The sequence below is a fragment of the Pongo pygmaeus genome, chromosome 20, assembly GCF_028885625.2.
Source record: "Pongo pygmaeus isolate AG05252 chromosome 20, NHGRI_mPonPyg2-v2.0_pri, whole genome shotgun sequence".
In the NCBI taxonomy this organism is placed as follows: domain Eukaryota; kingdom Metazoa; phylum Chordata; class Mammalia; order Primates; family Hominidae; genus Pongo; species Pongo pygmaeus.
The window spans coordinates 52,725,019-52,739,314 of NC_072393.2; the positions used below are offsets into that span (position 1 = coordinate 52,725,019).

A 14,296-nucleotide genomic window follows, 5' to 3' on the forward strand; every position below is an offset into this window, starting at 1 on the left:
GTAAGAGCCACTGTGCCTGGCCCCCCCATCTTGATTAGTATAATCCCCTTCCCCACCTCCACCCCGGCCATCAGTGTTGCCTGGATTTCCCCAAATCAGGAGGGGACATAACTGACCTGAGGAAATGGGTCCGCTGATGCCAGCAACACGTTTTCTGGTTTCAAGTCACAGTGGACAATGTTCTTGAAGTGAAGGTGTCTCAAAGCCACCAGGATCTGAGGGGAGCAGATGGGGCCAGTAAGAAAGGTAGACAGGTACGCAGCCAAATCCCAACCTCAGCAGCCAGCCCTCCAAACCCATCCGTACCTTTTTTTATTTTTTGAGACAGAGTCTCGCTCTGTAGCCCAGGCTGGAAGTGCAGTGGCATCTCAGCTCACTGCAACCCCTGCCTCCCGGGTTCAAGTGATTCTCCTGCCTCAGCCTCCCAAGTAGCTGGGACTACAGGCATGCACCACCACGCCCAGCTAATTTTTTTTTTTTTCCTTTTTGAGGCGGAGTCTCACTCTGTCGCCTGGGCTGGAGTGCAGTGGTGCGATCTCGGCTCACTGCAACCTCTACCTCCAGGGCTCAAGTGATTCTCCTGCCTCAGCCTCCTGAGTAGCTGGGATTACAGGCGCTGGCCACTATGCCCAGCTAATTTTTTCTATTTTTAGTAGAAATGGGGTTTCACCATGTTGGCCAGGCTGGTCTCAAACTCCTGACCTTGTGATTCCCCCACCTCAGCCTCCCAAAGTGCTGGGATTACAGGCGTGAGCCACCAGGCCCAGACTTGCCCTGATAATTTTTTTTTATTTTTAGTAGAGACAGGGTTTCACCATGTTGACCAGGCTGGTCTCAAACTCCTGGCCTCAAGTGATCCGCCCACCTCGACCTCCCAAAATGCTGGGATTACAGGCATGAGTGAGCCACTGCGCCTGGCCCCATCCATGCCTTCCTACACACCCCTGCAGACACCCCAGCCAGGGAAACTGGAGGCACTGCAGCACCAAAGAATCTCAGAATCATAGAACCATTTACACCTGAGAGATAAGAGTTAAATGTAAACTACAAAGTCTGGGCTAGATGAGAGGGGCTGTGAAGATCCCAAGATCTTCTAGCATGTGGTAAACTCCTGAATGCTACTCACAGAGCAGGCATTTCCAAGATCCAACTATGTGATTCTATTTTTTTTTTTTTTTTTTGAGACAGAGTCTTGCTCTGTCACTCAGGCCAGAGCACAGAGGCAGGATCACAGCTCACTGCACCCTCAACCTCCCAGGCTAAATCCATCCTCCCACCTCAACCTCCCTAGTAACTGGGATTATAGGCACACACCATCACACCTGACTAATTTTTGTACTTGTAGAGACAGTGTCTCACCATGTTGCCCAGGCTGGTCTCAAACTCCGGCACTCAAGTGATCCACCCACCTCAGCCTCCCAAAGTGCTGGGATAACAGGCGTGAGCCACCCCACCTCACCCATTTTTTTTTTTTTTTTTAAGAGATGGAGTCTCCCTCTGTCACCCAGGCTGAAGTGCAGTATCATTCACTACAGCCTCAAACTCCTGGGGTTAAGTGATCCTCCAGCCTCAGTCTCCCAAATAGCTGGGACTACAGGCATACAGGCACGTGCCACCGCCACCATGTCGGGCTTTGATCTTTGATTCCTTTTTTTTTTTTTTTTTTTTTTTTTGAGAAGGCCTCCTGATTCTCCTGCCTCAGCCTCCTGAGCAGCGGGGACTACAGGCACACACCACCATGCCCGGCTAAATTTTTGTATTTTTAGTAGAGACGGGGTTTCACCATGTTGGTCAGGCTGGTCTCGAACTCCTGACCTCGTGTGATCCACCAATCTTGGCCTCCCAAAGTGCTGGGATTACAGGCGTGAGCCACCGCGCCCGGCCTGATTCCATTTTTTAAAAAAATATTTTTCATCCTTACAAAAAACTTTGGCTGGGCACGGTGACTCATGCCTGTAATCTCAGCACTTTGGAAGGCTGAGGCAGGTGGATCACCTGAGGTCAGGAGTTAGACACCATCCTGGCCAACACAGCGAAACCCTGCCTCTATTAAAAATACAAAAATTAGCTGGGCGTGGTGGCAGGCGCCTGTAGTTCCAGCTACTCGGGAGGCTGAGGCAGGAAAATCACTTGAACTGGAGAGGCGGAGGTTGCAGTGAGCTGAGATCGCGCCATTGCACTCCACCCTGGGCAACAAGAGCGAAACTCTGTCTTAAAAAAAAAAAAATTTTTTTTGGCCAGGCGCTGTGGCTCACGCCTGTAATCCCAGCACTTTGGGAGACCGAGGAGGGTGGATCATGAGGTCAGGAGATCGAGACCATCCTGGCCAACATGGTGAAACCCTGGTTCTACTAGAAATACAAAAATTAGCTGGACGTGGTGGCACATGCTTGTAATCCCAGCTACTCAGGAGGCTGAGGCAGGAGAATCACTTGAACTGGGGAGTCGGAGGTTGCAGTGAGCTGAGATCACGCCACTGCACTCCAGCCTGGCGACAGAGAGAGACTCTGTCTCAAAAAAAAAAAAAAAAAGCTTTGAAGTTGGGCCTGGTGGTGCACACCTGTAATCCCAGCACTTTGAGAGGCCGAGGAGGGTGGATCGCCTGAGCTCAAGGGTTCGAGACCAGCCTGGCCAACATGGTGAAACCCGTCTCTACTAAAACTACAAAAAATTAGCCGGGCATGATGGTGCATGCCTGTAATCCCAGCTACTCAGGAGGCTGAGGCAGGAGAATTGGTTGAACCTGGGAGGTGGAGGTTGCAGTGAGCCAAGATCATGCTATTGCACTCCAGCCTGGGCAACAGAGTGAGAATTTGTCCCCCCCCCCAAAAAAAAAAAGCGGAGGGGAGATTCTGGAGCCAGTCTGCCCAGGTGGAGAACCTGGCTCCACGCTTACGAACTTACGGCCTTGGGCAAGTCTCTTCACCTCTCTGGCTCTCAGTTTCCTCATTTGTAAAATGGGGGTGATAATAGTACCCACCCACCAGCCTGGCTAACATGGTGAAACCCCATCTCTACTAAAAATACAAAAATAAGCTGGGCACGGTGGCACAAGCCTGTAATCCCAGCTACCTGGGAGGCTGAGGCAGGAGAATCGCTTGAACCCGTAGGCGGAGGTTGCAGTGAGTCGACATCGCACCATTGCACTCCAGCCTGGGCGACAGAGCAAGATGCCATCTCAGAAAAAAAAAGAGTACCGACCTTACAGGTTGCTATAAGGTTTAAAGCGTATCTAAAGATGCATGTAAAGCACTTAGGATAGCTAACCACTGTATGTTAGCTGTTACTGTTGTTTATTAGTTATTATTTTTGTGATGGCCTGTTGGTAAATATATTTGTGTGTGTCTCTTAAATAAAGCTTCTCCTGCTATATCTGTTCCTAGGATGACAAGATGAGCTGATTGAAAAAAAAAAAAATTACAATTTGTAACCATTCATCTGTGAGAATCCTATTTCTTGATTCTCTGTAACTCAAAATGCCAAGTATACCAGAAGCATAGAGTGTTGTACTACTGCAATTATTGTCTGTGTCTCAGAATTTAAATACTTGTGTTTATTCTGATTGTTTTCTTTTTTAAAAAAATTTTTTTGTAGAGATGGCATCTCACTATATTGCCCAGGCTGGTCTTAAACTCCTGGCCTCAAATGATCTTCCCACCTCAGCTACCCAAACCTTGAGATTGCAGGCATGACACCATGCCTGGCCAACCTCCTCATTCTACAGACTGGGACACCAAGCTGGAAAGATGTATGTGTTGTATATGTCATCTCCAGATTGGTTTTTTGAGATGGAGTCTCATTCTATTGCCCATGCTGGAGTGCAATGGCATGACCTCGGCTCACCACAAATTCCGCCTCCCACGTTCAAGCAATTCTTGTGCCTCAGCCTCCTCAGTAGCTGGGATTACAGGTGGACGCCACCACACCTGGCTAATTTTTGTATTATTAGTAAAGATGGGATTTCACCATGTTGGCCAGGCTGGTCTCAAAACTCCTGACCTCAGGTGATCCATCTGCCTTGGCCTCCCAAAGTTCTAGGATGACAGGCGTGAGCCACCTCGCCCCGCCCATTTCCAGATTTTGTCAGTTGATTTTCTCCCAGTTCATGTGAACAAAGAGGGCAGGTTAGGCCGGGCACGGTGGCTCACGCCTGTAATCCCAGCACTTTGGGAGGCTGAGGCGGGCAGATCACGAGATCAAAAGTTCAAGACCAGCCTGATCGACATGGTGAAACTCCATCTCTACTAAAAATACAAAATACTAAAAATACTAAAAATACAAAAATCAGCTAGGAATGGTGGCGTGTGCCTGTATTCCCAGCTACTCAGGAGGCTGAGGCAGGAGAATCATTTGAACCTGGGAGGCAGAGGTTGCAGTGAGCTGAGATAGCGCCACTGCACTCCAGCCTGGGCAACAGAGCGAGACTCCATCTCAAAAAAAAACAAAAAAACAAAAAAAAAAACATTGGCAGGATATGGTGGCTCACGCCTGTAATCCCAGCATTTTAGGAGGCCGAGGCGGGTGGATCATGAGGTCAGAAGTTCAAGACTAGCCTGGCCAACATAGTGAAACCCTGTCTCTACTAAAAATACAAAAATTAGCCGGGTGTGCTAGCACACGCCTGTAGTCCCAGCTACTCAGGAGGCTGAGGTGGGACAATCGTTTGAACCTGGGAGGCGGAGGTTGCAGTGAGCTGAGACTGTGCTATTGCACTCCAGCCTGGGTGACAGAGTGAGACTTCATCTCAGAAAAAAAAAAAAAGAGGGCAGGTTGGAAGCTAGATAGATCCAGACAAATCTTGGCTGGAAAGTTACTTGGCTGTGACCTCGAGGGAGACTGCTATCTCCCTGAGCCTCAGTTTCCTCATCTATACAATGGGGTTTATAACAATACCTACCTCATAGGATGGTGGTGAGGCCTACATAAGCTCATGAGGTAAAGGGCTTAGCACAGGGCTTGGGTGGGGGGCAGGCAAGAGCCCAGAAAGCAGAAATCTGCAGAGAGAGAGAGAGAAAGAAGAGCGAGCAGGCAAAAAGAGAGGAAGAGATGAAGGCCAGAAAGAGAAACCCCCTCAGCTGCTGAAAGCAGCCACCTGTGAGAACCATGATTCCTTTCCACACCTGAAGTCTGGATGTGGCCGGGCACGATGGTTCATGCCTGTAATCCCAGCACTTTAGGAGGCTGAGGCGGGCAGATGACTTGAGGTCAGGAGTTTGAGACTGGCCTGGGCAACATGATGAAACCCCATCTCTACTAAAATTACAAAACTTAGCCAGGCATGGTGGCACACACCTATAATCCCAGCTATTCGGGAGGCTGAGGTAGGAGAATCGCCTGAACCCAGGAGGCAGAGGGTGCAGTGAGCTGAGATCATGCCACTGTGCTCCAGCCTGGGCAACAAAGCGAGACTCTGTCTCAAAAATAAATAAATATTATAAAGTCTGGATTAGGGTGCATCAGTGGGTTTCTGTCCCCACCCCATAAGCCAGCCTGACAAACACAGGCACACTGCCTGAGAGGATCAGGGTGCTGGGCCAGGGTAAAGGAAACACAGCAACGATGACTCTGAGACCCACAGAGACGTCTCAGAAGAAGGCAAGGCACCAACCAGAGGGAAGCCTTTCTAGGAAGGATGTGAAACACAGAAACCACAAAAGGGGATATTTAACATTGTAAAAGTTCAACTCTATGGCCAGTTGGATGCAGTGGCTCATGCCTGTAACCCAGAACTTTGGGAGGCTGCAGCAAGGGGACCACTTAAGCCCAGGAGTTCGAGACCAGCCTAGGCAACATGGCAAGACCCTGTCACTACAAAAACATTAAAAAAAAATTAGCCAGGTCTAATGGCTCATGTCTGTGGTTCCAGCTAACTCAGGAGACTGAGATGGGAGGATCGCTCGAGCCCAGGAGTTCAAGACCAGCCTGGGCAACACGGCGAGACCTTGTCTCTACAAAAACATTTAAAAAAAAAAAAAGTAGCTGGATGTGGTGGCTCATGCCTGTGGTTCCAGTTAACTCAGGAGGCTGAGATAGGAGAATTGCTTCAGCCTAGGAGTTTGAGGCTGCAGTGAGCTATGATTACACCACTGCACTCCAGCCTGGGTGACAGAACGAGACCCTGTCTCAAAAAAAAAAATAAAACAGGCCGGGCGCGGTGGCTCACGCCTATAATCCCAGCACTTTGGGAGGCCGAGGAGGGTGGATCACGAGGTCAGGAGATCGAGACCATCCTGGTTGACACAGTGAGACCCTGTCTCTACTGAAAATACAAAAAATTAGCCGGGCATGGTGGTGGGCACCTGTAGTCCCAGCTACTTGGGAGGCTGAGGCAGGAGAATGGTGTGAACCGGGGAGGTGGAGCTTGCAGTGAGCCGAGATGGCGCCACTGCACTCCAGCCTGGGCAATAGAGCAAGACTCCGTCTCAAAAAAAATAAAAAATAAAATAAATAAAACCCTATGGTAAATAAAAACTAAATATAAAATAAAGAGGCAAACACTGGGATAAAACCATTGAACAATATAAGTGATAAGAATCTAATGTGCACCCCCACCAAAAAAAAAGAAATGCAGAACAGAGGCCGAGCACAGTGGCTCATGCCTGTAATCCCAGCACTTTGGGAGGCTGAGGCTGAGTCAGGAGGATCACTTGAGCCCAGGAGCTGAAGACCCGCCTGGGCAACATAGCAAGACCCTGTCTTTATAAAAATTAGCCGGGCGTGATGGCTGATGCCTGTTGTCTCAGCTACTCAGGAGGCTGAGGCAGGAGAATCGCTTGAACCCGGGAGGCGGAGGTTACAGTGAGCCATGATTGTACCACTGCACTCCAGCTCGGGTGATGGAGCGAGACCCTGTCTCAAAAAAACAAGCAAAAAGCACAGACACACAAGGAAAATCTGTTTGAATATAACACAAATGAGTTTGACATCACTAGTTAAAAGCAAAGATCCTAGGTTCAAATCCCACCAGCTATGTGACTCTGGACAAGATATTTGTTGTCTCTGACCCTCAGTTTCTTCAACCATAAAAGGGGAATGATAATAACAGCACCTACTACATAGGTTACTATCAAGATTAAATGAGTTTGAAGAGTGCCTGGCACATAGTAAGTGCTCAATAAACGTTAGTGACCACAGTATTTATCATCACTATTATCAGCCTCCCTTGTCCTAGCCCTGCTCACCTGAGCGATCACTGTCTAAGAATGGGGCTGTATTGGTCATCCCTGTGTCCTCAACACTGCCCAGCAAGGGACCAAGCACAGAGCAGGGACTAGGGAGTGTTTGTTGACCAACTGAATGAATGAATGAGAGAAAAAGGGCTGCTTGCCCCTTTTTTCTATTGTTTGGTTTTGAGACAGGGTCTCGCTCTGTCACCCAGGCTGGAGTGCAGTGGCACGGTCATAGCTCACTGCAGCCTTGACCACCTAGGTTCAAGAGATCCTCTCCACTCCCCTCCTCCCAAGCAGCTAGGACTACAGACATGTGCTACCAGGCACCACAACCAGCTAGGTTTTCTTTTTTTTTTTTTTTTTTTTCTTTTTGTAGAGATGGGATCTCACTATGTCACCCAGGCTGGTCTCCAACTCCTGGCTTCAAGCGATCCTCTTGCCTTGGCCTCTCAAAGTGCTGGGATTATGGGTATGAGCCAGCCTGTTTTTGAGATGGGCTCTTGCTATGTTGCCCAGGCTGGCTCAAACTCCTGGGCTCAAACAATCCTCTGGCCTTAGCTTCCTAAGTAGCTGGGATTACAGGTGTACCCCACCATGCCTGACTCCCCTTTTTTCTAGATAAGTCAAATCAGGTCCAGGGAGCCTGACTGATCATTTATTTTTTATAATAAAAATAGCTATCATTACTGCTAGTCTATTATTTTTCTATTATTATGATTACTCTTTATTATTATTATTATTATTTTTTGAGACGAAGTTTCACTCTTGTCCCCCAGGCTGGAGTGCAATGGCACGATCTCAGCTCACTGTAACCTCCACCTCCTGGGTTCAAGGGATTCTCCTGCCTCAGCCTCCCAAGTAGCTGTGATTACAGATGCCTGCCACCACGCTCAGCTAATTTTTGTATTTTTAGTAGAGACAGGGTTTCACCATGTTGGCCATGGTTCGAGGCTGGTCTCGAACTCCTGACCTCAGGTGATCCACCCACCTTGGCCTCCTAAAGTGTTGGGATTACAGGTGTGAGCCACTGCACCTGGCCTACTCTTTATTATTTTTAATTGTTACTGTCACTATTATTTTGCTTTTTTCTTTCTTTCTTTTTAGAGGCAGGGTCTCACTATGTTGCCCAGGCTGGAGTGCAGTGCCTCTTCACAGATGTGATCCCCCAACTGATCAGCACAAGAGCTTTGACCTGCTCTGTTTCCAACCTGGGCTGCTTTGCAACCTGGTGGTCCCCCGCTCCTGGGAGGTCACCACGTGGATGCCAAACTTAATGAGGACACCTTATTAGCACAGAACTCCTGGGATCAAGTGATCCTCCTGCCTCAGCCTCCTGAGTAGCTGAGATCACAGACACGTGCTACCATGCCCGGCTTATTTTTTCTATTATGGTTATTATTACTTCTGTACGATTATGGTTCCTTTTTTTTTTTTTCTTGAGATGGAGTCTTGCTCCGTCACCCAGGCTGGAGTGCAGTGGTGCAATCTCGGCTCACTGCAAGCTCCATCTCCCAGGTTCACACCATTCTCCTACCTCAGCCTCCCGAGTAGCTGGGACTACAGGCGCCCGCCACCACGCCCGGCTAATTTTTTGTATTTCTAGGAGAGACAGGGTTTCACCGTGTTAGCCAGGATAGTTTCGATCTCCTGACCTTGTGGGCCTCCCAAAGTGCTGGGATTACAGGTGTGAGCCACTGTGCCCAGCCTGATTATGGTTTCTATTATCTGCTATTGTGACTCCCACAGTGTCTGCTTGACCCCCTAGGCATACAGGGCCTCTCCAAGCCGACACCTGATGGGGAGGGGCGGGTGGCAGCGGGCAGGGCAGGCGCACCTGGGTGATGAGGAACTTGGTGAGGCGCTCAGGCAGCCGGCCCTTCTCACTGGACAGGATCATCTCCAACATGTCCCCATGCAGCTTCTCCATCACCACAAACACTTTCTCAGGCGTCTCAAACATGCACTCCAGGTTCACGATCCCGGGGTGCCGCAGGCTCTGCAGGGTGGGGAGTGGGGTCAGGGCCCAGGTCACCCACAAACTCAGACCCCAAAGGGTCAGGTATAGGAGCAGGAGGATGACAAACAAGGAGAAGGATGTCCCTGGGGTATTGGCACTCGGGGAGGGAAGGGGGCTTCCCACAGGCCAAGACAGAACAGGCCCACCTCCACCCCACCTGCCAGGTGCCCAAAAGGATCTTTTTTTTCTTTCTATTTAAATATAGAGATGGGGTTTCGCCATGTTGGCCAGGCTGGTCTCAAACTTCTGGCCTCAAGTGATCCTCCCACATCGGCCTTCCAAAGTGCTGGGATTACAGATGTGAGCCACCATGCCCGGCCCAGAAGGATCTTTACATCCTGAAATTCTGGTGGAGGCCCAGGGTTGCAGGAGGGAGGAGGGGAAGCTTGGAGAAATGGGGAGAGCTCTGCACATCTGTATCTTTTAAATCCACACCCCCTCTCACATTCTCCAGTCCTATCCTGGCCTAACCCCTCTCTCCCACCCAGATCCCCAACTCAGCCTCCTGGCTACAGTCACTTCCCTTTCCACCCACCCTCCAGATGGCAGCCCGAGGGATTTTCCTAAAGTACACACCTGATCCTGCCCCTCCCTTGATCAAAAGCCTTCTGTGGCTCCCCAGTACCCTCAGGAGAAAGTCCAAAGGGTCTGGCTCCACCCTCCTCCCTGGCCTCATCTCCCAGTACCTCCTTTCTGGAAAACCTCATGCTCCCTCTCACCAGGCCTTTGTACAGGCTGGTCCCTCTGCTAAGAACACCTTCTCCTCCCCTTCAGTCTCAACATGCATATGCCCTCCTCCAGGAAGCCTTCCCTGACCACGCCTACACTGGGTCAGCTGGCCCATGAAAGGAAGAAGCAGAAAGGGAAGGCAGCCTGGTGGTTACCTGCAGAATGGCCACTTCGTTCCGGAGCTGGCTCTCCTGCTTGGTAGGGAAGCGCAGTTTGTCAATGACCTTAACTGCCACGTCCCGGCCTGTCTTCCGGTGCTTTCCTGCACAGGGAGTAGGAGAGATGGGGGATGAGAGAGCAAGACCACCCAGTCCTGGCAGGAGTATCTCCAGCTCTGCCAACCTCTGCCCCCCACCATGGAGACAGCCAGAGTTGGGCAGAGTTGGAAGGCCCCAGGAGATATGTGAAAAGGCCAGCTGAGGTGTACCTTGGGAGTAAAGGCAGAAAGAAGGAAAGCAAAAAACAAACAGAAAGCTCCAAAGAAGAGAATGTATAACATGGGAAACTGGATTTATAACCAGTCAGAATCTAGCATCTAGTTTTGTGTGGCCCATAAGAGTCCTGGGGACAGGAGAGAGACACCAGCACCAGGGGAGGCAGACTGACCTTATTATACAGAGAAGGAAACTGAGTCTTGGAGTTTAGAGTGTAGAAGTTACCCTCCCTGTCCTATTGAACTCTAGGATCTAGCTCTGTGGCAAATCAAAGTGTAAAATTTACCCCCCTCCATACAATCAGAATCTAGGATTTAGGCTGTGGCCAATCAGAATGTAGAATCTACCCTCCTAGCCAATCAGAATCTAGGATCTAGCCCTGCGGCCAATCAGAATGCAGAATCTACCCTCCTATTCAATCAGAATCCAGGATCTAGCTCTGTGGCCAGAGTGCAGAATCTACCCTCCTATCCAATCAGAATCTAGGAACTAGTTCTGTGGCCAATATGAATACAGAATCTACTCTCCTATCCAATCAGAATCTAGGTTCTAGCTCTGTGGCCATTCAGAGTGCAGAATCTACCTTCCCTATCCAATCAAAATCTACCTCTGTGACCAATCAGAGTGCCAAATTTACCCTTCCTATTAATAACAGGAGGAAAGTCCATTGGTTTTTCCCAACGAGAAAAGGAGAACCTGCAACCAGTCCACCCAGGATCTAGCTTTCTAAGCCAATCAACATGGGAGGTGAGCATGTGACCAATCAGAAAGGAAGGGTTGGAGCCAGAAAGAAAGGTTTGGAGCCACAGCAGCTTCCCCCAGCCCCAGGCTCCCTCTGGGTTAGCTCTGAAGTGTCCTCACCTCCATAGACCACTCCAAACTGCCCTGAGCCCAGCACTTCATCAGGGAAGATCTGGTAGACAGTGGCAATGTCCTACAGGGTGAAGACAGGGCAGGTCAGGGGTGCAAATGGAAATGGGGGAGGTGGAGTCAAGGAGACGAGAGAGCTGGGGAGGGTTTGTGGGAGGGGAGGGCATCAGGTGGGGGCAGGAGTCTCACCACATTCTCTTGGATCTGACTGTTGGACACAGAGATGCTCAGAGAAGCTTGTCCTAGGGAGAGGGGAGAGACAGAGGTGAGGGGACTCCAGGCTCAGGATTATCACCACCCATACCTGCAAAAGCAGACTTGGGAGTCAGGCCACCCAGATTTGAATCCAATGTTCAATACAACGTGCAACTTTAAGTTAGTGACTTGTCCACTATGAACCTCAGTTTCCTCATCTAGAAAATGGGAATAATAAAAAGACCTCCCTCATAGGGCCACCAGGAGGAGTAAATGAGATGTGCTGAGTGGCTAAAGGAGTGATGTTACGGATGATTTTGCTGAGCATTTTACCCCAGGATCTCAGCACCAGGGGAGGCAGACTGACCCCATTATACAGAGAAGGAAACTGAGTCTTGGAGGGAAAGCCCAGACTGACTCCTGCATCTTCCCTTGAACTTGTCCCCCTACAAACCCAACCAGAGCCAGACATTTCTAAAGTCCGATCCTTCCGCCATTTGAATGTCTCTCTCTTCCACCAGTCTAGGCCCCTGCTCGCCCCCCAACTCTGGGTCCTCACCCCCCAGCCCCTTCCCTGGTCTCTTTGCCCCAATACTGCCCCTTCCTACTCACCTCCCACAGAGGAGCCAGAGGGATCTTACTGAGGCACAAGACCGATCCTGTCCCTCCTCTGCTCACAACTCTGCCATGGCTCCCCAGTGCCCTCAGGAAGAAGCCTGAGCCCCTTAAATGCCCTAAAAGGCATGGCCTAGACCCTCATCTACCTCTGACTTCAACCGCCAACATGCTATTCCTGACACACTGGCCTCCTTGCTGGGCCTCAAATACAGCAAGCTCTCTTCTACCTTCTGGTCTCTGCATATGCTGTTTCCCCTGCTAGGAATACTCTTTCCTTCATCCTAGACTTAGCTAAATCTTCCTCATCCTCAAGTGTCAGCTCAAATGTCACTCCTAGGACCAAGCTGGATTACTCTTGCAAATGTTCTGCATCACACTCATTGCTTTTATGGGTTAATGATCAATGTCTGTCACCCACACTGGATTATAAGCTCCAGAGGGTGGGAACCTGGTACTCTATCATCACTTTTTGCCTCTGCCTAAAATGACCTCCCATTTTATTTCCCACATCTCACCCTGCCTCGGTCTCCAGGTCTCAGTTCAGATGTCACCTCCTCCAGGAAGCCCCCCTATACACCCAGATTGGGTCAGGTACCCCTCTGGGCTCCTCCAGCTCCCTGGCTCCCTTGTCCCAACCCTGCCCACCCTGGACTGTCACTCTCTGAAGATGGGTATTCTGCGCTACTGGACTCTGAGCCCCATGAGGGCAGGTCTTGGGCTGTCCTGGCCACCACTGGGTCCCCAGCACTGTCCCGCACAGAGGAGGCACTCAGTAAGTGCCTGAGGACTTATCAGCACCTGGGACAAGGCTCATGGAGGGGAAGTGACATGCCCAAGGCCACACATCAGGCCAGGAGCTTAACAGAGCTTTGTTGTGGATTTTTATTGTTGCTGTTTTTTCTGTTTTGGAGACAGAGTCTTGCTCTGTCACCCAGACTGGAGTGTAGTGATGCGATCATGACTCACTACTCCCAGGCTCAAGCAATTCTCCTGCCTCAGCCTCCCAAGTACCTGGAACTACAGGTGTGCGCCACCACACCTGGCTAATTGTTTTTATTTTTTTGTAGAGATGGAATCTCGTTATGTTGCCCAGGCTGGTCTTGAACTCCTGGCCTCAAGTGATCCTCCCTCCTTGACTTCCCAAAGCACTGGGATTAACAGGCGTGATTAACAGAGTTTGAACCCAGGCCTGCTGAATCCAGAAGCTGCGTTCTCAACCCCACCATTGCCCACCTTCCTCTTTGGCCCTTCCATTCCCGGGAACCCTGCCCCACCCATCTAGACCTATTCTCTCAAGGGCCCGGTGTGGGAGGACTTACTGTGGGGCGCGTGGCCTGGGGCGCTGGGTGCGTCCTGAAGGATGACGGGCATCAGGGCCTGGCGGATGGCTGTCTCCCAGCCCCGGGCGGCCTCAGCCCCCTGCCCACTTGGCCCACCCGGAGCCCCGCCAGGCATCTCGCCCACGAAGTAGGTGGCGTTGGCAGTGACAATCTCAAAGCAGTGTGGGTTGGTGCCCGGAGGCACAAGGCTGAAGTTCTGGGCAGACTCCACCGTGAGGATTTCTGACAGCGGAATTTCCTGCAGGACGTGGAACCATTACAGGTGAGGACGCCAGGCAGACCTTGGAATTCTAGTGCTTACCCAGAAGGATACACAGGATCCATGTTGATGGGGATGGGCCTGGTTTGCACAGTGGTCAGACAAGTTCCCAGTAATTCTAAGCGTGTTCTCACTGTTCTTTTATAATTACTGGCAGAGGCCAGGTGCGGTGGCTCACGCCTGTAATCCCAACACTTTGGAAGGCCGAGGTGGGCAGCTCACTTGAGGTCAGGAGTTCGAGACCAGCCTGGCCAACATGGCAAAATCCCGTCTCTACTGAAAATACAAAAATTAGCCAGGCGTGGTGGTGTGCACCTGTAATCCCAGCTACTCGGGAGGCTGAGGCAGGAAAACCGCTTGCACCTGGGAGGCGGTGGTTGTAATGAGCCAAGATCACACCACTGCACTCCAGCCTGTGCGACAGAGTGAGACTCTGTCTCAAAAATAATATTAATAATACTAATTACTGGCAGAACTGATATTGAAGCAGAGACCAGAAAGGTAAGAAGAAGCCAGCTGGCAAGGAGTAGGGGAACAGCATGTGCAAAGGGCCTGAGGAAAGGCTGTGCTCAAAAGCCAAGCTGTATCCCCATCACATGGCGGTGCCTGGACACAGTAAAAGCTTGATAAATATTTGATGGCCGGATGTGGTGGCTCATGCCTGT

The 14,296-nt window shown here is 50.5% G+C and overlaps 1 protein-coding gene across 4 annotated transcripts in view; it reads right to left on the reverse strand.

The window, feature by feature from the left end:
• The window catches only part of PRKD2 (protein kinase D2), a 44,077-nt gene that overhangs the window by 7,560 nt on the left and 22,221 nt on the right, over positions 1 to 14,296 (reverse strand). For all 4 annotated transcript variants that reach the window (XM_054466304.2, XM_063658219.1, XM_054466303.2 and 1 more), the window contains 6 exons: positions 13,352 to 13,610; positions 11,409 to 11,461; positions 11,211 to 11,283; positions 10,071 to 10,177; positions 9,004 to 9,165; positions 117 to 215 (listed from right to left, as the gene is read on the reverse strand). In XM_054466304.2, coding sequence (XP_054322279.1) covers positions 117 to 215; positions 9,004 to 9,165; positions 10,071 to 10,177; positions 11,211 to 11,283; positions 11,409 to 11,461; positions 13,352 to 13,610 — 753 coding nt within the window. The remainder of the gene's footprint in view (positions 1 to 116; positions 216 to 9,003; positions 9,166 to 10,070; positions 10,178 to 11,210; positions 11,284 to 11,408; positions 11,462 to 13,351; positions 13,611 to 14,296) is intronic.